Source organism: Moschus berezovskii, chromosome 12, assembly GCF_049115385.1.
Source record: "Moschus berezovskii isolate FMDL1 chromosome 12, NW_MosBer_1.0, whole genome shotgun sequence".
NCBI classification, from domain to species: domain Eukaryota; kingdom Metazoa; phylum Chordata; class Mammalia; order Artiodactyla; family Moschidae; genus Moschus; species Moschus berezovskii.
Genome location: NC_142471.1, coordinates 16,023,994 through 16,049,656, shown reverse-complemented (window position 1 = coordinate 16,049,656; position 25,663 = coordinate 16,023,994). Strand labels below are relative to the sequence as shown.

General features: G+C 39.9%; 1 protein-coding gene and 1 long non-coding RNA gene across 16 annotated transcripts in view; one reads left to right on the top strand and one right to left on the bottom strand.

Moving 5' to 3' along the window:
• Window positions 1-25,663, top strand: part of ANK3 (ankyrin 3) — a 765,692-nt gene that overhangs the window by 693,304 nt on the left and 46,725 nt on the right. For 6 of the 13 annotated variants that reach the window (XM_088841902.1, XM_088841899.1, XM_088841900.1 and 3 more), the window contains 8 exons: window positions 6,190-6,401; window positions 7,994-8,201; window positions 9,235-9,331; window positions 9,944-10,172; window positions 10,772-10,897; window positions 11,631-11,753; window positions 12,206-12,232; window positions 13,288-13,369. In XM_088841902.1, the coding sequence (XP_088698028.1) occupies window positions 6,190-6,401; window positions 7,994-8,201; window positions 9,235-9,331; window positions 9,944-10,172; window positions 10,772-10,897; window positions 11,631-11,753; window positions 12,206-12,232; window positions 13,288-13,369 (1,104 nt within the window). Of the gene's footprint in view, window positions 1-6,189; window positions 6,402-7,993; window positions 8,202-9,234; window positions 9,332-9,943; window positions 10,173-10,771; window positions 10,898-11,630; window positions 11,754-12,205; window positions 12,233-13,287; window positions 13,370-17,629; window positions 25,436-25,663 lie in introns of all 13 variants that reach the window. The other 7 variants (XM_088841907.1, XM_088841906.1, XM_088841904.1 and 4 more) reach the window with 3 other exon arrangements.
• The window catches only part of LOC129555812 (uncharacterized), a 41,167-nt gene continuing 40,734 nt past the window's right edge, over window positions 25,231-25,663 (bottom strand). For all 3 annotated transcript variants that reach the window (XR_008685816.2, XR_016038729.1, XR_008685817.2), the window contains one exon: window positions 25,231-25,351. This is a non-coding gene — a long non-coding RNA (uncharacterized LOC129555812). The remainder of the gene's footprint in view (window positions 25,352-25,663) is intronic.

The window sequence follows — 25,663 nt, the reverse complement described above, 5'->3', positions numbered from 1 at the left end:
GCTGGATGGCATCACTGACTCAATGCATATGAGTTTGGGTGGACTCCGGGAGTTGGTGATGGACAGGGAGGCCTGGCATGCTGCGATTCATGGGGTCGCATAGAGTCGGACATGACTGAGCGACTGAACTGAACTGAACCAGTGGTTCAGTGTTAAAGAATCTGCCTGGCAAGCAGGAGATCCAGGTTCGATTCCTAGGTCAGGAAGATGCCCTGGAGAATGAAATGGCAACCCACTGCCACTCTAATATTCCTGCCTGGGAAATCCCATGGACAGGGGAGCCTGGTGGGCTACAGTCCATGGGGTTACAAAGAGTAGGACACGACTGAGTAACTAAACAGCAGCAGCAGCTAGCCTGCAAAGACACTGTGTTAAATAGTGGTTGATGTCCATTGTCTGTGTGGTTTTGTCCCTTCTCCACCCTGGGTCTTAGCTGTAAAGCAGACCAGCTAAGTTAATTTGGGCAAGTCACTTAACCTCTCTGAACTTCAGACACTTAATTCACCAAAATGCTATGTGGGCAAAATAGTAATTGACCTGCCACAAAGTAGACATTCAGTAAGTATAAATTTTAACCTTCCTCCTGGCTAAACCTATTTCAGAACTCACCTCTCTTTTCCCTTTGATGTCTGTGTATGTAAGAGAGAGGGGGAAAAAAAAAACTTTACTAGTAACGGATTTAAAGAAAGAGAGAGAGGGATTCCAGGGTCCTTTCATTGTGCAGGCATTAGAATCACCCTGAAAAGTAAGAAGCTCTTAATGTTTTTTATGCCCTTGTCGCCTTTAATTCTATAGCTATGGAGTGGTTTAACATATCCTTTTAAAAATCATTTAAAATGAATAGATATTTATTGTTCCCCCATAAGTACCTCTTCTCATATTGAAATGTCCTTGTTTTTCATGGGATCCTGTTGCCATGTTTTTAATAACTTGGGGCCTGGATACTTAAAGACAGATACAGGGTAAGAGTCTACTAAGACTTTGCTTCTCAAGTATGTCAAGTCATAAAGTCACCTGAGTTGAGTAGGGAAGTTTCAGGGTCCATCCCTGGGCTCCCAACTCAGAATCTCCATTACAGAAGCTTAGGAGTCTCTGCTATTAACACAGAACACTGGTGTTACTTCTGATGTGGCCAGTTTGGGGGCACACTGCTCTGGGAGCTAGGTGACAGAGGAATTGCTAACAGCTTTAAAAGAGATTGAGTACAACACAGGGTCCTTGAGTCACTGGCAGATCCTAAAAGATGTCAGAAATTGAGCATGCAGCTTCTCCATTTGCCATTCATTTGCTGCATCTGACGGGTACACCTCGTCTATTTAGAGCTGCCTCAGTGCTTCACATAAGGTAATGCGGCCCGAGTGTGACAGTGACCTCCATTCCACAAAGTGGCAGTTCTCCCTGAACCCATCGCATTTGTTTCCAGGGGCAAAACTTCTGTCTCTACCTTGTTGTTTTCCAGTCACTAAATCGTGTCCAACTCTTTGCAACCCGTGGACCGCAGCATGCCAGGCTTCCCTGTCCCTCACTATCTCCCTGAGTTTGTCCAAGATCATGTCCATTGAATCAGTGATGCTGTCCAACCATCTCATCCCCTGCTGCCCTCTTCTATTGCCTTCAGTCTTTCCCAGCATCAGGGTGTTTTCCAGTGAGTCTACTCTTCGATCAGGTGGCCGAAGTGTTGGAGCTTCAGCTTCAACATCAGTCCTTCCAATGAGTATTCAAGGTTGATTTCCTTTAGAATTGACTAAATTGACTAGTTTGATCTCTGTGCTGTCCAGGCTACTCTAACTCCTCACAAATGTACATGCACACACCCACAACACTCAACAAACACAAGCAGCTAAGAAGTACACATTATCACAAGTCCCCAGAAAGATGCCTTACTCCTTCCAGTGGGTCCAGACTGATTGGAGTAAGCTTAATACTCACAGGATACACATTTGTTACATTTCAGGTTAGGATATCTGTCCTGTTTGAAGGGTGTAATTTCATGGCAGAGTCAATGTAAATAGCTTGCACTATGTGGAATCCTGAGCCATTTCTAAAGGAGGACATAATCATAGCTTTGAGACAGAAAGAAAAAAGAATCTACTTAGCTGATGATGATGAGTTGCACAGCAATTGAAACAAACTATAAGAACTTTCTCAGTTGGAGCAGACATTATGAACTCTGGGAATTCAGACTTTTTAAAATAAGCCAAATCATGGAAAAGGAAATATATCTGCTCTGAATGGAAACTTTTATTCTCTGTCAAGTGCTGAATAGGTGAAAACTTGCCTGGAATATTTTCCTGAACAAACTCTTTGATTCCTTCCTGTTTTTTCTATAGTAGACTTTTTAAATTATTATTAATATTTACCTTTATTTTCTTTTTCTTCACTAGAGACTCAGTATTTAGGTTTTGACAGAGCAGAGGGGAAGGAGATGGTTAAAAAAACAAATGTTGGACCAAGATTCCAGTTCCATCTTTGATCTGGGTTGACCCTATTTCTCTCCTAGTTAACAGTTAATTTGGTAGTGGTTAATCTGTAAAATGAGAATATGTCACTGATCCAATTTCCTAACCACCTGTTTTACCTTTGTACACACTTCTGTGTAGAATATGCCATAATCTCAGCCCTGTGTCTAATAGAGGAGGTGGGCGCGTTCACAGTGGAGTGATGGTAGGCAGGTACTGCAGGTGTCAGGGGAAATGAAAGGAGGTTTCTGTAAGCAGCAAACAACAAAACGAAACCAATCTCCTCCCCAAAGTGTAGGGATCTCCCCTTGATTTTATAGCAATTAAAACCACCTCAGCATGTAAACCCAAATGTAACACTCTCTTATTCCCCACCGTCTCCTCACTTCACCTGCAATCCAACTCCCAGTGTTAACAGTGTAGAAGGTTTCTTCTGCAAATTTCTCTTATAAAAGTATACCAACATAGATTATACTTTTCCTCTAAAAAGGATCATACTGTGCATGTTGCTCAGCATCTTGTTTCTTTCCTCACTTTACACATATGTCAATCACTACCTGTCTGGCTCCCTCCTTCCCTCACAGCTCACCTCTAACGTCACCTCCTCAGAGAGGTGTTTCCTGATCCTGTACCCCTGGTGACTAGACCAGTGCCAGCACACAGTGTGTCCTCAGTAAATACTTGGTAAATGGATGGATCTGAACCCTCCAGTCACTTACTGTGGGAGTGAGAGTGTGGATGAACTGACTTATCAAACAGTGCCCTTACTGATGGGCGCACAGGCTCTTTCAAGCTTTAGTCATTCAAGCAATGCTGTTTTGCCTGTGCTTAGAATGTCTTCCCTGGTGGCTCAGATGGTAAAGCGTCTGCCTGCAATGCGGGAGACCTGGGTTCAATCCCTGGGTTGGGAAGAACTCCTGGAAAAGGAAATGGCAACCCACTCCAGTATTCTTGCCTGGAAAATCCCATGGACGGAGGAGACTGGTAGGCTACAAGTCCACAAGGTCACAAAGAGTCGGACACAACTGAGCGACTTCACTTTCATTTCCACTTTATAAGAGAATGTCAGAAAATGGGATTGCTGGGTCCAGGGATAGATGCATTTTCATTTTGAATAGAAGATGCCCAATTACACTATCAAAAGATCATTGCTATTCACACCCACCAGCATTGACTGAAATCATCTGTTTTCCCCCAATTTTCTCTTGATATTATTGATTTTTAATCTTACCTGGAGGTGGGTGTAGCAGGAGGTTGAACTGTGTTTGAATTGGTATTTCCATGTAAATTACCAAGAGTGAATATTTTAATATGTTTATGGGCCGTTTTCCGTGGATTGCCTGTTTATAACATTTTGCCAGTTTGTGCTGGTTTCTCTGTCATCTTGTTAACAACTTAGTATTCAGCATATTAGTTCTTCATTTGTTATGTGTGGCTATTACCTTTCCCAGCCTACCTTTTGTCATTCGTTTACTATTTTTGCCATAGAAAGTTTTACACTTTTATATAGTCAAACTGCCTTTTACAAGGAGCTTAGCTCAGTGCTCTGTTGTGACCTAGATGACTGGGAAGGGAAGAAGGTCCACGAGGGAGGAGGTATATGTATAATATAGCTGATTCACTTTGTTGTGCAGCAAAAACTAACGTAAAGTTAAAACTAACAAAAGCAAAAACCAACACAGAGTTGCTTCAGCTCTACCCCAATTAAAAGAAATTTTTTTTAGGAAATAAATGTTATTTCAATTTTATAAAACTGCCTTTTAGGCCTCTGAGTGTCCATTTTTTTTAATTTTTAATTGGAGTATAATTGCTTTACAATATTTTATTGGTTTCGGTCATATACCAATGAATATGATTCAGAACATGAATCAGCCATAGGTATGCGTGTCCAGTTTTGAATATGAAAGTTTCTCCTATCCAAGGCTAAAAGATACTCTCTTGATTTTTTGTGTGTGATATTTTAATTTTTAAGTAATTAAGTCTCTTGTCCAAAGGGAATTTTTATTAATATATGGTAAGATATAATGACTGAGCTTTAACTTTGTTCTTCCAAATATATTTTCAGTTATATCAACATCATTTTTTAAATAAACCATCTTTTCCTGACCGAATTAAAGTTTAAATGTATGACTTTGATTTAAATATACTAAATACATAATAGATATATAAAAGTAGATATATATGGACTTACATATATGCTATATATGTGTGTATGTGTACACATATATGAAGGTAAATCTATTTCTTGATTCTGTCTCCTTGACCTACTTGTCTATTCTTACATATTTCTTATACATATTTTATGTCTCTTTATATAACTCTTTTATTGTGATATTTCTAAGTTTGCAAATCTCATAAATTTCCCCATATAAATCTTTTCTAAAATACTTTTCTACTCATCTTTGTCTCAAATATTATTTTGTATGTTGTTTAAAATCATTTATTTTCATTAAAGCTATCAGAATTCTGCATAAAGTTGGGCTTTGGAAAGAAATCCATTTGGCTTCACTGTCGAAGTGGACTGGAGTAAGGGGAGGCGAGACGGGGAGATGCTCAAGGGGTGGTGTCAGCAACGTGAGCTTCCCAGGTGGCGCTAGTGATGAAGAATCCTGCTGCCGGAGCAGGAGATACAAGAGACGCGAGTTCAGTCCCTGGGTTGGGAAAAGCTCCTGAAGTAGAAAATGGCAACCCACTCCAGTATTCTTGCCTGGAAAATTCCATGGGCAGAGGAACCCGGTGGTCTACAGTCCATGGGATCACAAAGAGTCAGAGAGCTAGTTGAAACCGAGTCTGAACCAAAGGGATGACAGGAGAGTACACCATTTCCAAAACAAAACCAACTAGACTTTGATCTTTGGATATGAAGTACAAAGGAAAGTCAGTCAAAGCTAGCAGACTGGAGGACTGGGCAAGGTGTGAAACAAACCGTCTACCAGAGTTAGGACTACAGGGCAAGAAGTATGTTTGCAGGTGGACAGAAGGGAGGAAGATGTGTCCACTTGTAGGTAAACTGAGCTTGATGGATGAAGGCCATTGATGAGTAGACAGGTAGTGGTAATAATACAGATAATTTGGGTAATTTAGAAATATTTTAGGGATGTCCCTGGCATTCCAGTGATTAAGAATCCACCTTCCAGTGTAGGACATGTGGGTTCAGCTCCTGGTCAGGCAGCTAAGATCCCACATGCTTGCAGCCAAAAGAACAAAACATAAAACAGAAGGAATATTGTAACAAATTCAATAAAGACTTGAAAAACAGTCCACATCAAAACAAATACTTAAAAATATTTTAAAGAGATTTTCAAATAAAGTTCCAGAGTCTTTCACACATAGTGAGGTACTTACTTTCTTGTCAGGCCCTTCTATTTTATGACTCATTCTTACTTTGGGCAGCTGAAGGCATTATTATAAATAATTACAGAATTAATGTATCTCTTCTTGAAGAGCAGAAATTTGTCCACTTGTGGCAAAAGGCCAGTTTTTGAAAATGTTTATTCCTCTTTAGTAGAAATATTTTTCTACAAATACTGCATGTCAATAGCTTTATAAAATATTTTTACAAAGCTTAGTATTGTTTTAAGGTCACTATAGTTTTCTCTATATCATAAAGCTCTGTTTTGACTACTGAAGATAAATAATTTTACCTGTCAGTATTACACATCAGTTTGTCTCAAGGTATTGTGTAGACAGGTTTATTCTCATGGCTTTTTCATTCATTTTTTCTTTTCAGAACTTGACAGCCTGGAGGAGTTAGGGAAAAAGCGCATCTGCAGGATTATCACTAAGGATTTCCCCCAGTATTTTGCAGTGGTTTCACGGATTAAGCAGGAAAGCAATCAGATTGGTCCTGAAGGTGGAATTCTGAGCAGCACCACTGTGCCCCTTGTCCAAGCTTCTTTCCCAGAGGGCGCTTTAACCAAAAGAATTCGAGTAGGCCTCCAGGTAATATTCACAAGAAGTTTTCTCCTTGGTACACAGAGAGAGCATGTGAGCATGTTCTGCTCTGAAAACTGCTGTCATGACTCATCCTGATGATATATTGCTAACTGAAGCATTGGGCCATTGGGGGAATCATCAGTCTATTTTAAATAAAAAGTATAAAGTCAGCTAAGAGGTTTATCAAAATAGGTACATATTTTAGGGTTTTTCTGTTTAGATGGATCACTTGAAACATCTTTTTTTGTTTGTATGATTTAAAAAAAAGATGAAAGATCTTTTTTTAAATCATAGATTATTGGTCTCAGTAATGTGGAGCAACAGAGCACCAAAAGAGCACATGTACCATTAAAGAAACAAACCATATTTCATTTGGTTTATAATATGCCACATCACAAAAATCAGTAACAGTGAAACTTGCAAGCTTTCAAATTTTAGTTCAAGCAAATCATAAATGCTGGGTTTTATCCAACCAGTTGGAACCTGTTTTGGTTTGGAAAGCTGGCTGAAAATCTTGGCAAGAATGGTCTTTCTTGCGTTTATTCATTTCTGTTAGAACCTAGCCAGAACTTTTTTTTTCTTACTGAATAAGGAAAATAACCTGAAATAACTTTGTTTTGTTACTTAATATAGTAATTAATAATTTGACTGAGAGTTCAGTAAACATCTGGAGCTAAAGAGACTACTTTATATTTCAGTAGTATGAAGTTCCCTTCAACTGGCTCCCCATATTGAATATTTTACCAAATAGCAAAGAAACAAAAAAAAAAAGAAGAAATTAGGCTTGTTAGACTAGAATTGACATCCATTGAAATCTCGTATGCCTTTTTGTTACTTAACTCTGGAAACATCAATTTTTACATGAGTATAAGTTGCCTTTGTAGTATTTTACTAAATGCCCTGCATAGATATAAAATATAGTAAACTCAGTGTCTGTTGTCCTTCGGATTAGACCAAGAGGTTTCGCTGCTCTGAGATCCGATTCCCTCTCTCTTTCATGCAAGCCCAGGCCTGTGTTCTGTTGGGGACATACTCAAGTTGTTAGTTCCTGCTACAGTGTTATATTTGATTCATTCTTTCCTGAAACAGAAAGGATGAATAAGAGAGACTTTTTTTTGCCCCGTAAATTTTTAATAAGATTTCTTTAAAATAACAAAAGTTCTGGGGGGTTATAGTCTCTTCCATTTCCAAATACCAATAAACATTAAAATATGCTAAACTTCACTCAGTAAAACATCTAACATTAAAAAAAAGACGGACAATACCAAGTGTCAGCAAATATGCAGAACAACTAGAACACTCACACATGCTGGTGAGAATTAGAAATGGTCCTGCAACCAGCATTTTGGAAAACAGTGTGGCGGTTCTGTTTTAAAATGGTGGTCATATGTGTACCTCAAATAGCAATTTGGCTCTTAGATATATAACTACCAGAAATCCATCATATGGCCATCACAAAGCATACAGAAGAATGTTAACAGCAGAAGTAAGACATTTTTTGGTTGTTGTTTTGGTCTTTTCGTCCTCAACTAAAAAGTCAACTTTCTGATAAGAGAAAAATGTCCAACTTCATTTAAGGTCCTGTCTCTTGTCTCTAGGCCCAGCCTGTTCCAGATGAAATTGTGAAAAAGATCCTTGGAAACAAAGCAACATTTAGCCCAATTGTCACTGTGGAACCAAGAAGAAGGAAATTCCATAAGCCTATCACAATGACCATTCCGGTGCCCCCAGCCTCGGGAGAAGGTGTCTCCAACGGTTACAAAGGAGACACCACACCCAATCTGCGCCTTCTCTGTAGCATTACAGGTTTGGTTAAGTTGTTACTGTTCTTGCTGTTTTTGCCATAGCACTTGCAATGATTCTGTACAAAGACAGAAAACCTTTAAACATCCCTACCAACATTATAAATAGAGTAGAAAAAAAAAAACAAAACACATTTTACTTGTGTATCACCTCATCTCTATTATCCCTGTAATTATTTCTTGAAGATGTTGATAGCAGGACAGTTAAAATTCAGTGATTCCATTTTTCCTGCTTTTAAGTTTAGTGTTAATAATAGTGCTTTTTAAAGATGATTGAGGTATTACTGGATTTACTGGAGCATCTAGTAATCTCTCCGTGACTTAGGTTACTGACCTAGAAACACCCTGTAGGCTATAGGAAATTGGATGGACTCTGGCCACAGAGCACCAAGAGTAGCGAAGAGCCTAGTGAATACATGATTCTTTTTACCTACTCTGTTCACAAGTGTGATCCAAGAGACCAAACATGCAGGGTTTAGGTGATAGGCACTTTTTGTGATAAGCTCCCAGAATCCAGAGGTAACGCATCATCTGATTAACCTAACATGATGTTTAACTTAAAGTCCAAGGTTAAGATAGGTTTTCTCATTTCATTTTTTCTAAAGAATAATTTTTAATGACTGGTTCCCCTTTTAGCCTGGAAAATTAAATGATTCAGGCAGTATAAACGGACTCCCTCTTAACTTTCTGATAGTTCTTGCCATTGTTGTATTTAAAAAAATCATATTGTCTACCTGACGCAACAAATCTTTGCACTTGTAGATTGTGGCTTAAAATGAAGTTGTGTGCCCCAAGTTTAAGCCATTCATTAGTATCTAGACAAACAAAAGTAATTTTTTTTCTAATCTAATATTATCTTACAAGGAAATCACTATAAGCTGGTAAAAGGAGAGAGGAAAACCACCTTTAGTACATGTCATTAATTGAAAGTGTTCAAGTTTTACAAGTTACTGGCTATACAGAAAGAACAGGATGATAAAAATTTTACAAGGAGCATATCTATAATAAAGTCAATATATCTGCTGTTGTTCTCTCAGGGGGCACTTCGCCTGCTCAGTGGGAAGACATCACAGGAACTACTCCTTTGACATTTATAAAGGATTGTGTCTCTTTTACAACCAATGTTTCAGCCAGGTATGGAGATAAAGGCTTTCAAAAAGCACTCGGAATTGTTTTTTTATTACCTTTTGGAAAGTAAAAAAATGTTGTGCTTAATACCAGTATGATTATTCTTTAAATTGTTGATGGTAAAGTTGGGCCTAACTCCAGAAATTTTAAATTCACGTGGATGTCATCTTATCCAGTCCTCACAGGAAGCTGTAAGATGGTAAACTTGCTTCTTCCAGTAGAAATTCTTAGCAATTCATAAAAACTAATAGGATTTCCTTTCTCTCCCATTTTCTACCATAAAATTCTTGTTCCTTCCAAGGTGAAGTAATAAATTCTTAAACAGGAGTAGAAAGGAAGGGTTATTATGGGCATGTATAATATGGGACGGAGAGTTTTATGGAAAGGAAAATAGAGGAAAAAATTCCTTAGCATTTTCTTAGCAAAATCATAACAAATAATAAACGTAGGGTTTCTTTGTTTGATAAACATCTTTGCTATCTGCTAAATGAACAAGTAATGCTTTGGTTTAGTTCCTTTATATACTCTACGTTTGTAAAATGGTAAATTTTTTTTAAGATATGACTTTGAAATCTCATTTTTATACTTTTGTTACTGTTTTGTTTTTGTCTTCCTCAGATTTTGGCTTGCAGACTGCCATCAAGTTTTAGAAACTGTAGGGTTAGCCACACAGCTGTACAGAGAATTAATATGTGTTCCATATATGGCCAAGTTTGTTGTTTTTGCCAAAATGAATGATCCTGTAGAATCCTCTCTGCGATGTTTCTGCATGACAGATGATAAAGTGGATAAAACTTTAGAGCAGCAAGAGAATTTTGAGGAAGTTGCAAGAAGCAAAGATATTGAGGTACCTTGTTTTCAGCAAGTTCATTCTATTACATTCTCCAGATACAGAGTTTTCTTTTTCATTTTGAGGTCATAATATAGCATGTACTATAAATTTTAAGTTCCCTGTTAATTTTAGTTTTCATTTTAAAAATTTTATACAGATTCACACTAAAATAATTTTAAGTATCTTTGAGACTATTTTAGTTGGTTAAAATGCACTACCAAGGAATCTAGGTCATGATCACAATTTTCCTGTGACTACCTGAGTTATCATCATAGTCACTGTCTATACACATCACCATGATTTTCCACTTTTCAAACCAGTAATAAGTATCCAAGAGTCCAAAACAACTTTCAGACTCTGGATAAGTGACGTCAGGCACATTCTCAAATAAAATTGGGAGAATAAATCTATAATTCTGTCTTCTACATGTCCATATTACAGTTTCCAATCACAGTTACTGTGAACCAACAATTATTTTTGTGGTAAATAGACGTAACTGCCCAATCAGAAGACAAATGTGACATAGAAACATATCAATGTTATATTGACTTAAAATCTCAGAACTCTCTCAATTTAAATTAACATTAAATTATGTATTTCTTTTACTCTAAAAGGTTCTTGAAGGAAAACCTATTTATGTTGATTGTTATGGAAACCTGGCCCCACTAACCAAAGGAGGACAGCAACTTGTTTTTAATTTTTATGCTTTCAAAGAAAATAGACTGCCATTTTCCATCAAGGTAAATCACCTTCAAGAGAGATCCTGTGGATTTTTTTTAACTACTCTAAAGATTAAAAAAGATTCTAATGATTTATTCTGTTTAAAATATCCCACTAAACTTCAGTTCATAGGAATGAGATCAGATTTTTGTCCCAGTTCTGTGTGAGTGTACTTCTGAGTCAGGAAAAACTCTGGAATTAGTAAAAAGAGTTTTTGCCTTTTAAGCAGTTAAGTGATCATTTATATTTAGACAAATGTTTGTAAGCCCAAGCAATCTAGAGCAATAACACGCATCATATCTGGAATGCTCAGTAATCAAATGATGAGATTGAGTATTCGTTTCATCTTTATTTCTGGTCGAGCCAAGGACATTCTAGAGAGACCATCTTCCTCCTCAGAGAACCAAAAGATATAGGGCAATTGTTTTATTATTATTTGCTTCTGTTATTGTTGTTAAAACTGAGGCTTTGAAAAAAAATTATTGGACACGAAGAAAATGAATACAACTCAGACTACTGGATTGTCAGGATGAGACAAGCTAATACAACATTCCTGTGTTTAGACTATTGATTGGGCATTCTAAATCTTGCCACGTTTAAATGTGACTACATTGGCTGACATGAGATTATCACCTTTTCCCTTTACTTTTCCTGCCTCTCAAAGGGTCCATAAAACAAACATGCTTAACTCTTACACAGACAAGAATCCTCAGGAAAGTCTCTTTATATAACTGTCAACTACCTTAATTCTAGATCAGAGACACCAGCCAAGAGCCCTGTGGCCGTCTGTCTTTTCTGAAAGAACCAAAGACAACAAAAGGACTGCCTCAAACAGCTGTTTGCAACTTAAACATCACTCTGCCAGCACATAAAAAGGTATCTTTTAATACTGGTTTATTTTAACTTTCTTTCCCTGGTCTTGAAGAAGTAGGCCCTTGGTGTGCAATTAAGGAATGCTTTGTAACATGATTATAGCTCCTGAAACTCAAGTTTTATTAGTCTCTTTGTGTAGATTGACTAAGTCTTGTGACTGTGGTGTCAAATTCTTATGGTTTGTATAATGGAGTCCTCTGTTTATTGCTTCTGCTTCTGCTGGTAGTTCATAGATTTTTTTTTTTTTTTTTTTTGCTTTCAAATAATGTCACACATTAATTTGCCATGGATGTATAGCTCTTGATATTTTTTGTTGGCTTCTTTTGGTTTACTTTGCTTTCTAAAGCAGCTTGCATTTTGTGCTCCCTATTCAGTCCTTTTCATATCCTGATATTCTTTTCCCTGCTGTCCATTATAATATTCCTTGTCTCTGCAATGCATCTTGGGACCAAAAGGAGACAGAGTCAGATCAAGATGATGAGGTAATATGAACACTTCTGCTTTTACTCTATCAGCGATAGACTAGAAACAGAATCTGTATAAAAGAAGGTGCAGAGGGCTGAAGTGTGGGAAACGTATTATATTTTTGCAGATCTTAGCTTAAATGAGGTAAAGGTTACATATTTTTTCCTTAAAGAATAATTTACTTTTCCACATATACAGAAGAGTACTTCAGTACATTTAATAAAACTAAAATCCGGCTAATGACTTAAAAAGAGAAACTGCAGCTTTTTAATTTAGCATTTTTAAATGTGATAGATTGGCATGTATAAATATACATTTGTATGTATTTTCACCTAGTATCTACTGTATAACTTTTAAATCAAAGATGGTGATAATGTATGACATTTTATATGTTTTATATACTATAAAATATGTGCTCAATGGCTACTGATATTTGATATTCTATTAAAAGACATTTATCTTGGCCATTTTTTAAGAGTATAATTATCCAATTAAGTTTCATAAGTTATCTCCTAATATTTCTTCAAGTTATATGAGCAATGGATTTTTAAAACTCACACCTCAGTAATATTAAATAGAATCAGCAGCTTTAAGATTCAGCAACATCACTTCAGTAAAGCCATTAACCTGTTTGTAATCTCATCTATGTTTTATGCCTATGAACATACAGAAACAATAGCAGTAATCGGAATGATAAACTTTGTGTGCCTTTTTCCTTGAATGTACTCACCAAGTGTGAGTGTACATCGTGATGTATGTGCTTTCAATAAAAGCAAATTTGGGAGAATTTATTGCTCAGCATCAGAAGTCTCTGTAACGCTCGTCTTTTATTTGTAGTTCCCTGTAGTCTGCTGTGTTGGTGCTCTTATATTTTGCTAAGTGATAGTTATTTGGTTAAGATATTGGGGTGGGGCTGTAGAATCACAGTGGGGAACTAATATTTCCCTAAGAAAGTTGAGAAGAAAAATAAGGATAAAAAAGATATCGACATGCCATTCTACAAAATGTTTCAAAATGATGAAAGTGTCACAAGGAACTGGTACATAATGGTTCTCTTCTTTTTCTTTTCCAGACCGAGAAAACGGAGAGACGACAGAGTTTTGCATCGTTAGCTTTACGTAAGCGCTACAGCTACTTGACTGAGCCTGGAATGAGTGAGTTTCCTAACACATTTACTAATCTACGTGGATTTTTATAAGAAGAGACATTTTTTCTATACAAACAGAATTTTGGAGTCATGTGAAAGAAAACTCATTGGCAAAAGAAAACTGCCCCTTCAGGAAAATTTTATCATGAAATCTAAGTAATATTTTGTACATAGTTGGAGATACAAGGTACAAACACCCCCAGATCATAGCTTTAAAAGTTTTTTTTTAAGCCATTAGCTTTTTTTTTGTAGAATTAGAAATATCTATCACTTGACTTTGAAAACCCTGATTTCACTTTGGTTGCTAACTATGTTAGAAGATAATACTATAGCAAGATTGGTTTAAATCCATGCTAAAAAGAGAAAACATTTTCATACATGTCGGATAGTATAAAAGATGATAAAGTAACTCTGGTCATTATTTCATTTGTCTTAATATAGGTAGGTCATTCTAGCTTAGTCCTGATTCTTTTAGTCCCAGTTGGCAGGAATTAGATTTTCCTACCTTCCTGAGGTAGCATTTGTTTACTGATTTCTAATTCCTCCCACTCTCTCTCCCTCCCTCCCTCTGCTCTTTATTAAATATCAACTCTAAGGTTGGGCTTTACTAGACCAGTTAAACCCTTTTCTTCTCTCAGTAAATGTTTTGGTTCACTGTTAACTAGCTTGCAAGTATCAGGGCATAGATTCATCCAGTCATATTCATTCATTTTCTCCCTTTGTCTTCCCTCCCCTCTCCTTCCCTCCTCCTTATGGTTATCACCTGCGGTGATCATGGCCCTCAAGATAACCCTCTCCACCAACAGGAACAAAGAGTATGTTTGACTGATGTGGCATGATGCCACTTTAACCATCAGAGGAGGATTTATGCAAACATTATTTTTAAATTAGTGAATCATTTCTGGCTGCTTCCCATTACTCACAGTTACTTGAGTTCAAGGAGGATTAGAAATTTACCAGTAAGAACCACAACTGTTTTTTCCCATCTTTCCTGAATTCTTGTTATGCAGCAGGAAACTACTCCACTACTTCATTCAGGTGGTCTTAGCATAATCTTCTGGAATCCATCCCCTGGAGAGCTCTTATATTCAGACACAAAACAGGGAGCATAAGAGAAAGGAAACCCAACCACACTCATGAATTTTCTTCCGGATCTTTTTGTTCCTCTAGTATAACTATCTAAATCTTTCCAAAACCATAAGGGCTGAAATTAACTCTCATTATGCTATAAAGCAGGGAAGGTGTGTGTGTTTAACTAGATGTATGTATAAATTTCCTGGATAGACGTTTTCCTTGAGATAGTACTTTGCCTCAAAGCTAGGGCTTTCATGGCATGGCCATTTGGGACTCCCAGGCCACATCCTTAAGCTCTGCACAGGCTCCAGCTACTTGAGGTCAGGTATCTCTGGACAAGCTAGCTGCTATCTGACTTTTGTGTCCTAAGCTGTTTGTTTGGGGAATATATGAGTTGTAAGGTCAGGTGCATGTGCTAACATCAATTGAATTTTTCCCACTTCTGAAACAGTTGCTAATTTTCAGTTAGCTTTATGAAGGTATATGTAGTTTATCTTCCTTGACTTTTGATAGAAGGAAGAGGGTTCTCTTCCCTGTTTTATGAGAGGGAGCATAATGGTAGACAGAAGAATGGGAAGGAGTAAGAAATGACTAAAAGAAAAACTAGGAAAATGTTATGACCCCTAAATTGGTGTGAGAATAGAAAGTGAATGCAACTTTTCCCATAGTTCCCTGTCCTTTCCACCTACCCAACCCACCCAACCTCTAAAATAAAAAAGATTCCGGTGTAATTCAGTGCTTGACATCCAGAATTCCCTTTGTTACAAGTGAAGAGTGAAAGTCACTCAGTTGTGTCCAACTCTTTGGACCCCCTGCCAGGCTCCTCTGTCCATGGAATTCTCCAGGCCAGAATACTGAAGTGGGTAGCCGTTTCCTTCTCTAGAGGATCTTCCCAACCCAGGGATCAAACCCAGGTCTCCCACATTGCAGGCGGATTCTTTACCATCTGATCCACCAGGGAAGGCCTTTGTTATAAAGGGTATCACAAAATATGTATCATTAAAGCATAAAATATGTAACTAATCAGTAAATTGGCTGATTTGTGCGAAGCATAAAACCATAGATGTGGTTCAGAAGACTTCTCTGCTTAGTGGAGCCAGACTTGAGTGGTAAAACAGAGATGCTCTGCCAGTTTCTGGTAGTTATAAAAATAAGTCCTTCCTTGAGACATTGAATTGAGCCCAAATCACTGAATTGAAGGAACCAGTAAACCTTCCATTTGCAGTGTGATGGTCCCAAAAGAATTAAACAATATAATATTGAGAATTATGACTAGGAGGGGTAATGAATGGGTGAGTTTTTCCTTAGTTCTTCCATTTCTCTTTAGAATAATACGTAAGCCTAGAAAAGGATATGTTCTGAATGTTTGAATTTAAATGTACACTAGGAATGAAAATCTTCACCCTTGTGGGAGTAGCTGCTAATCCAAGGACTGGATTGTAGCAATGGCACGAGCACAGCATGAAGAGGAGCGTAAAGATGAAGCAGATTCTCATTTCCTCTTCGAGTTTCACTCTTACTCTGAACCAGTGCTTTCTGGGAGCAAGACTGTACTCAACTTTGACATAGAACTTAACCCTTGGCAGGCATTCCAAACCTCTGTGACCAGCTTGGGTTGTTTCTTAGACCTGTAGAAATAGAGAGGACTCGGTGTGTGCTTACCATCCCCCAGCGAGTATGTGGACTTCATCTGTATGTTTCTTGTCCCATTGCCAGAAGATGCTGGTATTAAATCCATCTTTCCTAGTGGTAGGTCTGCCTCACGGCTTCTGCAGTATTTGGGGTGTCCATGAGTCCCATGAATATTCTGGGAAGGCACCAGAATTGGCCCCTCTGTTACTGATTAAACATATATACAGATATATTCTGTATCCCACTGTAGATACTTAAATATGGGGTGTTAAAAATACGACTATGCTTTTTAAATTTCCCCTATGATACCTTTTGAGAATTAGAAGTATAATGGATTATGAAAAATATCTGAGTGCTATGTGCTTTTTGTCCATAATAAAGACAACCCAGACATGGATACGTTCTGTTGCAGAGGGATTTTTTCATATGCAGTATTAAATATTTTCATAAAAATCTCAAAAGGTACCAAGACTTCACATCTCATGGAAAAAGTGTACTCTTCTTTCTAAATGCTCTTGTGAAAGTATTTTTAAAGTCTGCACATTGTGCATAATATGGCATAAAAACTGTATTACTTCTTTGGCTCGTTTGCCATGATAGATCGCGCATGAGAAAATGTTTTCAGTTGCTTTGCTTGCTTGTGGTAACCATGAACCATATTTCTGGTTTTTTTCCCCCTTTATGTGTGTGTGTGTGTGTGTACACATGCATTCTAAAATCATTTCATATTATGTTTTTTTTTTTCTTCACCAAAAGGAATATACTGCATGGAAAAGATCAATGCAAACATTCCTTTTCTTTGTTTTTTTTTTCTTTTAAAATTCTGACTCAGAAAATTTCTTGCTCTTATTGGCTTTTTATGGGTGTGAAGCATATCCGAATTGTGCATGGAAGATGCAAATTTAAAATCCAGTGGCTTCACAGTTTGCACATCAGTTGCCTGTCACTTAAAAAGTTATTTTGGATTCTGCATGAAATAGGCTTGAGTGGTTTTCTAAAATAAGAGTTTTAGACATTTAATGTATAACTATGCACATTGATATGGCTCTGAGTAGGCGGCATCTGTATCACTGAGAGGTTCGAGGAGAGGGAACATTAGAAATTACTGAAATGAGAGTTATATGGTTGTGCAGAAAAAATACGTACCTATACAGGCAAAACAGAAAGGCTACTGATATTTCAAAACCAGCACATAAGAAAGTCAATAGGAAGTAAGCGAACAGTTTTCCATTGTGGTTATTTTTCTCATCATTAATTCTTTCCTCATGTTTTTTATTTTTCATTGTTGGCCTATTGGTTGCAGTGTGCTTTTTCTGTCTTTCATTTCACATTGCTCTGTGTTTTATTTAGTTTTATTTTTAACCTTGGATTAGTTGCGTCTATAGAAATTTTTTTTTTTCCTCTTAATTGTTCCTTTTGCCTCTTCCATTCTGAATCATGCAAACAATTGTACTTGCTTTTGTAATATTTCAAAGTTTACTGACCAATTTTTTTCTCTGGTCTCTCTGTTTCTCAACCATTTTTGTTGATTTTTGTGTTTGATTTCATTTTAAAATTTAAGAAACAGTTGAACGGAGTGCAGGAGCAACAAGATCCCTCCCCACCACTTACTCATACAAGCCATTCTTTTCTACAAGACCCTACCAGTCCTGGACCACAGCTCCGATGACAGTGCCCGGGCCGGCCAAGTCAGGCTTCACTTCCTTGTCAAGTTCTTCCTCTAATACGCCATCAGCTTCCCCATTAAAATCAATATGGTCTGTTTCGACTCCTTCGCCAATCAAATCCACATTAGGCGCATCAACTACATCTTCGGTTAAATCCATTAGTGACGTGGCATCTCCAATTAGATCCTTTCGGACAATTTCTTCACCAATAAAAACAGTGGTGTCACAGTCTCCATACAATATCCAGGTTTCCTCTGGCAACCTGGTTAGAGCTCCCACAGTCACGGAGGCCTCACCATTAAAGGGGCTGGCATCCACTTCTACATTTTCCTCTCGAACCTCCCCAGTGACTACCGCAGGATCTCTTTTGGAGAGGTCATCAATTACTATGACACCCCCTGCTTCCCCCAAATCAAACATTAATATGTATTCTTCAAGTCTGCCATTTAAGTCAATTATCACATCAGCAGCACCGCTAATATCTTCACCTTTAAAGTCAGTGGTGTCTCCAGTTAAATCAACAGCTGATGTCATTTCATCAGCTAAAGTTACAATGGCCTCTTCTCTTTCATCACCTGTGAAACAGATGCCTGGACATCCAGAGGTAGCATTAGTCAATGGATCTATTTCCCCTCTGAAATATCCATCATCTTCAACGTTAATTAATGGATGCAAAGCCACTGCCACATTACAGGAAAAAATTGCTACAGCTACAAACTCTGTGAGCTCTGTGGTTAACGCGGCCACTGATGAAGTTGAGAAAGTGTTCCCTTCCACTACAGCAATGCCATTTTCCCCACTCAGGTCTTATGTTTCTCCAGCACCATCAGCTTTTCAGTCTCTAAGAACTCCTTCTGCAAGTGCACTGTATACATCCCTTGGGTCATCAATATCTGCAACTACCTCATCTGTAACTTCATCAATAATAACAGTGCCAGTATACTCTGTAGTCAATGTTTTGCCAGAACCAGCATTAAAGAAACTTCCAGACTCTAATTCACTTACAAAATCAGCAGCAGCCTTGCTGTCACCCATTAAAACATTGACTACGGAGACACGTCCTCAGCCCCATTTCAATCGAACTTCATCTCCAGTTAAATCATCTTTGTTCCTTGCACCGTCTGCCCTTAAGCTGTCTACACCATCCTCTCTATCTTCCAGTCAGGAGATATTAAAAGATGTGGCTGAAATGAAGGAGGACCTAATGCGGATGACTGCAATACTCCAAACAGATGTGCCTGAGGAGAAGCCATTCCAGCCTGAACTCCCCAAAGAAGGGAGAATCGACGACGAAGAACCTTTCAAAATTGTCGAGAAAGTAAAGGAAGACTTAGTGAAAGTTAGTGAAATCCTTAAAAAGGATGTCTGTGTAGATAAAGGACCACTCAAATCACCAAAGAGTGACAAAGGACACTCTCCTGAAGATGACTGGATAGAATTTAGTTCAGAAGAAATAAGAGAGGCAAGACAACAAGCTAGTGTGAGCCATTCTCCATCTCTGCCAGAGAGAGTGCAAGTCAAGGCAAAGGCCGCCTCTGAAAAGGATTACAACCTGACCAAAGTTATTGATTACCTAACAAATGATATCGGGAGTAGTTCTCTGACAAACTTAAAGTACAAGTTTGAGGATGCCAAGAAGGAAGGTGAAGAGAGACAGAAACGAATTTTAAAACCAGCAATTGCCCTGCAGGAACACAAACTCAAAATGCCTCCAGCCTCCATGAGGCCGTCCACCTCTGAGAAAGAGTTGTGTAAGATGGCTGATTCCTTTTTTGGAACAGATACTATTTTGGAGTCTCCAGATGACTTTTCTCAACATGACCAAGATAAAAGTCCCTTGTCTGACAGTGGCTTTGAAACAAGAAGTGAAAAAACACCTTCAGCCCCACAAAGCGCTGAAAGCACTGGTCCCAAACCACTCTTCCACGAGGTCCCCATCCCTCCAGTCATTACAGAAACAAGAACTGAAGTGGTTCATGTTATCAGGAGCTATGAGCCCTCAGCTGGAGATGCTCCCCCGTCCCAACCAGAGGAGCCCATGTCACCCAAACCATCACCTACTTTTATGGAACTGGAACCAAAGCCCACCACATCTAGCATTAAAGAAAAAGTCAAAGCATTTCAGATGAAAGCCAGTAGTGAAGATGATGATCACAGTCGCGTTCTGGGCAAAGGCATGCGTGTTAAGGAAGAGACTCACATCACCACAACCACCAGAATGGTTTATCATTCTCCACCAGGCAGTGAAGGTGCCTCTGAGAGAATTGAAGAAACCATGTCAGTCCACGACATCATGAAAGCCTTTCAGTCCGGTCGGGACCCTTCCAAAGAACTGGCAGGTCTGTTTGAACATAAGTCGGCAGTATCTCCAGATGTTCACAAGTCTGCTGCTGAAACCTCAGCCCAGCACACAGAGAAGGACCACCAAATGAAACCCAAACTGGAGCGTATAATAGAAGTCCACATCGAAAAAGGTAACCAGGCTGAGCCCACTGAAGTCATTATTAGAGAAACCAAAAAGCATCCAGAAAAGGAAATGTATGTATATCAGAAAGACTTATCCCGGGGAGATATTAACCTAAAAGATTTTCTGCCAGAAAAACACGATGCTTTTCCTTGTTCAGAGGAACAGGGTCAGCAAGAAGAAGAAGAACTCACTGCTGAAGAGTCATTGCCTTCTTATCTGGAGTCTTCCAGAGTAAACACTCCTGTGTCCCAAGAAGAAGATAGTCGCCCTAGTTCTGCTCAACTCATATCTGATGACTCTTATAAAACACTGAAGCTTTTGAGTCAACACTCAATAGAATACCATGACGATGAGTTGTCAGAACTAAGAGGGGAGTCTTACAGGTTTGCTGAGAAAATGCTTCTGTCAGAAAAGCTAGATGTGTCTCATTCTGATACTGAGGAATCGGTTACAGACCATGCAGGACCCCCTAGCTCAGAGTCTGATAAGCGGGCCAGAGAAAAAGTAGTCACTGCCCCCAAAAAAGAAATTCTCTCCAAAATCTATAAAGATGTGTCTGAAAATGGTGTAGGTAAAGTGTCTAAAGATGAGCATTTTGATAAAGTGACAGCGTTGCACTATTCTGGCGATGTTAGTAGTCCAAAACATGCCATGTGGATGCGCTTTACTGAGGACAGATTAGACAGAGGTAGAGAGAAGTTGATATACGAAGACAGGGTGGACAGGACTGTGAAGGAAGCTGAAGAGAAACTGACTGAAGTGTCACAGTTTTTTCGTGACAAAACTGAAAAACTCAATGATGAACTGCAGTCCCCAGAGAAAAAGCAACGCCCTAGAAATGGCAAAGAATACTCATCCCAAAGCTCCACCAGTAGCAGCCCTGACAAAGCACTGCTGACAGAACTGCTGGCATCCAGTGATGAGTGGGTCAAGGTGAGGCAACATGGCCGCGATGGACCAAGCATCCCCAGAGCCGATGAGAGGAATGCAGCCAGTCTGCCCAGCAGCCCAGAGATGGTTCTGTCCCAACAGACTGAGGACAGCAAGTCCACAGAGGAGGCCAAAGGAAGTAGTTCTCAGAGCAGAGAACCAGAAGGGCCCCAATCTGGGTTTCAGCTCAAGCAATCTAAACTCAGTTCCATTAGATTAAAATTTGAACAGGGTGCACAGGCCAAAAGTAAGGACATTTCTCAAGAAGACAGAAAGCCAGATGGCCAATCCAGAATCCCAGTTAAAAAAATCCAGGAAAGCAAGCTACCTGTCTACCAGGTGTTTGCTCGAGAAAAACAGCAGAAGGCCACAGACCCCTCAGATGAAAGTGTCTCTGTGCAAAAAGATCTTATAGTATCAAAAGCTAAAGATGAGCATGCTGAGAGCAATGAGATGGTTGTAAATGATTTTGGTTCTGATGATGTGAAAAAACAGAGGACTGAAATGTCAAGTAAAGCGATGCCTGACTATTTTTCTGAGCAACAGGCTAAAGACTTGTCTTGTCACATAACCGCAGACTTAGCAACAAAGGGACCGTGGGACAAAAAGGTCTTTAGAACGTGGGAGAGTTCTGGAGCTGCTAATAATAAGTCACAGAAAGAGAAACTTTCACATGTACTTGTTCATGATGTAAGAGAAAATCATGTTGGTCACCCTGAGAGTCAAATTGTTGACCAGAGGGATGAGTTTTTGTCTGTGACTGAGAGAGAACACAAATTGTTAACTAATGGCTCTCTCTCAGAAATTAAGGAAATGACTGTAAAATCGCCCTCCAAAAAAGTCTTATACAGGGAATATGTTGTTAAAGATGGGGAGCATCCAGGTGGCTCTCTTGACCAGCCTTCCAGGAGAAGTGAGAGCTCGGCGGTGTCGCACATCCCGGTCAGGGTTGCAGAGGAACGGAGGACACCAGCTCCAGATATTCCCGATGGTTTTTGTGAGCAGTCGACATTTCCAAAACATGAACTGTCGCCAAAGTTATCCCAGTCACGTATGACTAAAGAGACAGTTGAGACACAGCACTTTAATTCTATAGAAGAGGAAAAAGTAACCTATTCAGAAATCAGCAAAGTTTCAAAACACCAGAGTTATGTAGGCTTATGCCCGCCTCTCGATGAAACAGAGCTCTCCCCGACCAAGTCTCCAGATTCTCTCGAGTTTAGCCCAGGAAAGGAATCGCCCTCTAGTGATGTATTCGACCACAGTCCCATTGATGGATTGGAAAAAGTTGCACCACTAGCCCAGACGGAGGGAGGGAAAGAAATAAAAACTTTACCTGTTTATGTCAGTTTTGTGCAGGTGGGAAAGCAGTATGAGAAGGAGATACAACAAGGAGGTGTAAAAAAAATCATAAGTCAGGAATGTAAGACAGTACAAGAGACCAGGGGAACCTTTTACACAACTAGACAGCAGAAGCAACCTCCTTCTCCTCAAGGTAGTCCGGAAGACGATACTCTAGAGCAAGTTTCCTTTCTAGACAGCTCTGGGAAGAGCCCTTTAACCCCAGAGACGCCCAGTTCAGAGGAAGTGAGTTACGAATTTACGTCTAAGACACCAGACTCGCTTATAGCTTATATACCAGGCAAACCCAGTCCAATTCCAGAGGTTTCAGAGGAATCTGAAGAGGAGGAGCAGGCCAAATCGGCCTCCTTAAAGCAGCCTGCAGGGGAGGAGATGGCCACAGTCGAGCATGAAACGCCTAACAACGTGAGCAAGGACTCTAACCAGAGACCCAAAACTAACAGAGTTGCCTACATTGAATTTCCCCCTCCTCCACCGCTAGATGCAGACCAGATCGAGTCAGATAAGAAACATCCTTATCTTCCTGAAAGGGAGGTTGACATGATTGAAGTCAGTCTACAAGACGAGCATGACAAGTACCAGCTGGCCGAACCAGTCATCAGGGTGCAGCCACCCTCCCCAGTTCCTCCTGGGGCGGACATCAGTGACTCCAGTGATGACGAATCCCTTTATCAACCAGTGCCAGTCAAAAAATACACCTTCAAGTTAAAGGAGGTCGACGATGAACAAAAAGAAGTGACAAAATCCAAAGCCTCGGCTGAAAAGGCTTCCACCCAGAAAGAATTAGAAATGAATGGATCTGGAAAAGATACTGAATTCGGCCTTGGCCTTGATTCACCTCAGAATGAAGCTACCCAGAACGGGAACAATGACCAGTCCATCACAGAGTGTTCCATTGCCACCACAGCAGAGTTCTCTCATGACACGGATGCCACAGAGATCGACTCTCTGGATGGCTATGACCTGCAAGACGAAGATGATGGCTTGACTGAGAGTGATTCTAAACTCCCCAGTCAGACCCTGGAGCTGAAGAAAGATATTTGGAACACGGAGGGCATTCTGAAGCCAGCTGATCGCTCCTTTAGCCAAAGCAAACTCGAAGTTATAGAGGAGGAGGAGGGAAGGCTGGGACCAGATGAAGATAAGCCACCTCCTAAAAGTTCTCCATCTGAAAAGACTCCTGATAAGACTGATCAGAAGTCAGGGGCCCAGTTTTTCACACTCGAAGGAAGACATCCTGACAGATCAGTGTTTCCTGATACTTACTTCAGTTACAAAGTAGATGAAGAATTTGCCACTCCTTTTAAAACGGTAGCTACCAAAGGTCTAGATTTTGACCCCTGGTCTAATAACCGAGGCGATGATGACGTGTATGACAGTAAATCACGGGAAGATGAAAATAAGCCATTTGGTCTGGCTGTGGAAGACCGCTCTCCAGCAACCACCCCCGATACAACACCAGCCCGCACGCCAACAGATGAAAGTACCCCAACTAGTGAGCCTAACCCCTTCCCATTTCATGAAGGAAAAATGTTTGAGATGACTCGCAGTGGTGCAATTGACATGAGCAAGAGGGATTTTGTTGAAGAGAGGCTCCAATTTTTCCAGATTGGTGAGCATACTTCTGAAGGGAAGTCAGGGGACCCGGGGGAAGGGGATAAAAGTACGGTCACTGCCACACCACAGCCGCAGGCAGGGGACACCACGGTAGAAACCAATCTAGAGGGACATGTAGAGGCACCTGCAGCGGAGCCCAGCCCCAGCATCCCGACCAGCGGAGAGTGTCAGGAAGGCACATCCACTAGTGGCTCACAGGAGAAAGCAGCAGCAGCCACTAACTCCTCTAAACTTGACCCCAAGTTGCGCACGCCTATAAAAATGGGAATTTCTGCATCCACCATGACCTTGAAGAAAGAAGGCCCTGGAGAAGTGACAGATAAGACAGAAGCTGTGATGACCAGTGGGCAGGGATTAGAGAATGAACCTATAACGGTGATTTCAAATACAGCCAATAGCCACATGGGCGCTAGGCCCCAAGAAAAACATGATTTTCAAAAAGATAACTTTAATAACAACAACAATTTGGATTCTTCCACTATACAGACAGATAACATTACAAGTCATGTAGTTCTGACAGAACATTCTGCACCCACTCGTACCACAGAGAAAGCTAATCCAGTGAAAAGCTCATCAGAAAAAAAGACAGGGGTACTGCAAGGACACTGTGTGAGAGAGAAACAGAAAGTTCTTGGAGAGCAGCAAAAGACAAAGGAATCAATAGGGATTAGGCGAAAATCCAAACTTCCCATAAAGGCCACTTCACCAAAAGATCTCTTCCCACCAGATCATATGCCAAACATTAATGTGAGTAAAATGAAGCAGGTTAGTCAGTCTGAGAAAACCAAAGGCCTTACTACTTCTTCATGTGTAGATGTGAAGTCCAGAATTCCAGTGAAACACACACACAGGGATAACCCAGGTTCAGTTAGAAAACCATGTGCCACACAAAAGCAAGGGCAGCCAGAGAAAGGCAAGGCCAAACAGCTTCCATCCAAGTTGCCAGTAAAGGTAAGATCCACCTGTATCACCTCCTCCACCTGTATCACCTCCACCACCACCACCACCACCACCACCACCACAGTTAAAGTCAGGAAAAGCCAGCTTAAGGAAGTATGTAAACATTCCATTGAATATTTTAAGGGAATTAGTGGTGAGACCCTAAAGCTTGTGGACCGCCTCTCTGAAGAAGACAAAAAGATGCAGTCCGAGTTGTCCGATGAGGAAGACAGTACCTCAAGAAACACGTCGTTGTCCGAGACTTCCCGGGGTGGCCCGCCTTCGGTTACAACGAGGTCTGCTAGAGATAAGAAAACAGAGGCAGCACCTTTAAAATCAAAGAGTGAAAAGGCCGGCAGTGAGAAAAGGAGCAGTAGAAGGACTGGTGAGAACGAAGGCAGTCAGGTCTCTCGAGCACTCTTTGCTCACACCCTGGAGAACGAGCATAGTTTGTAAACACTTTCCAACTTGTAGACCCTAGTGCATGAACTGTTGTGATTGCCTGTGGAGTGACTTAACCCTAGTTTGCCATTCTGTCATCGTCATCTGTGCGTGCCGTCTGTATACTCTTCTTTCCTGCCTTTCAACCCAGCAGCACTGTAGACAGCTAGGG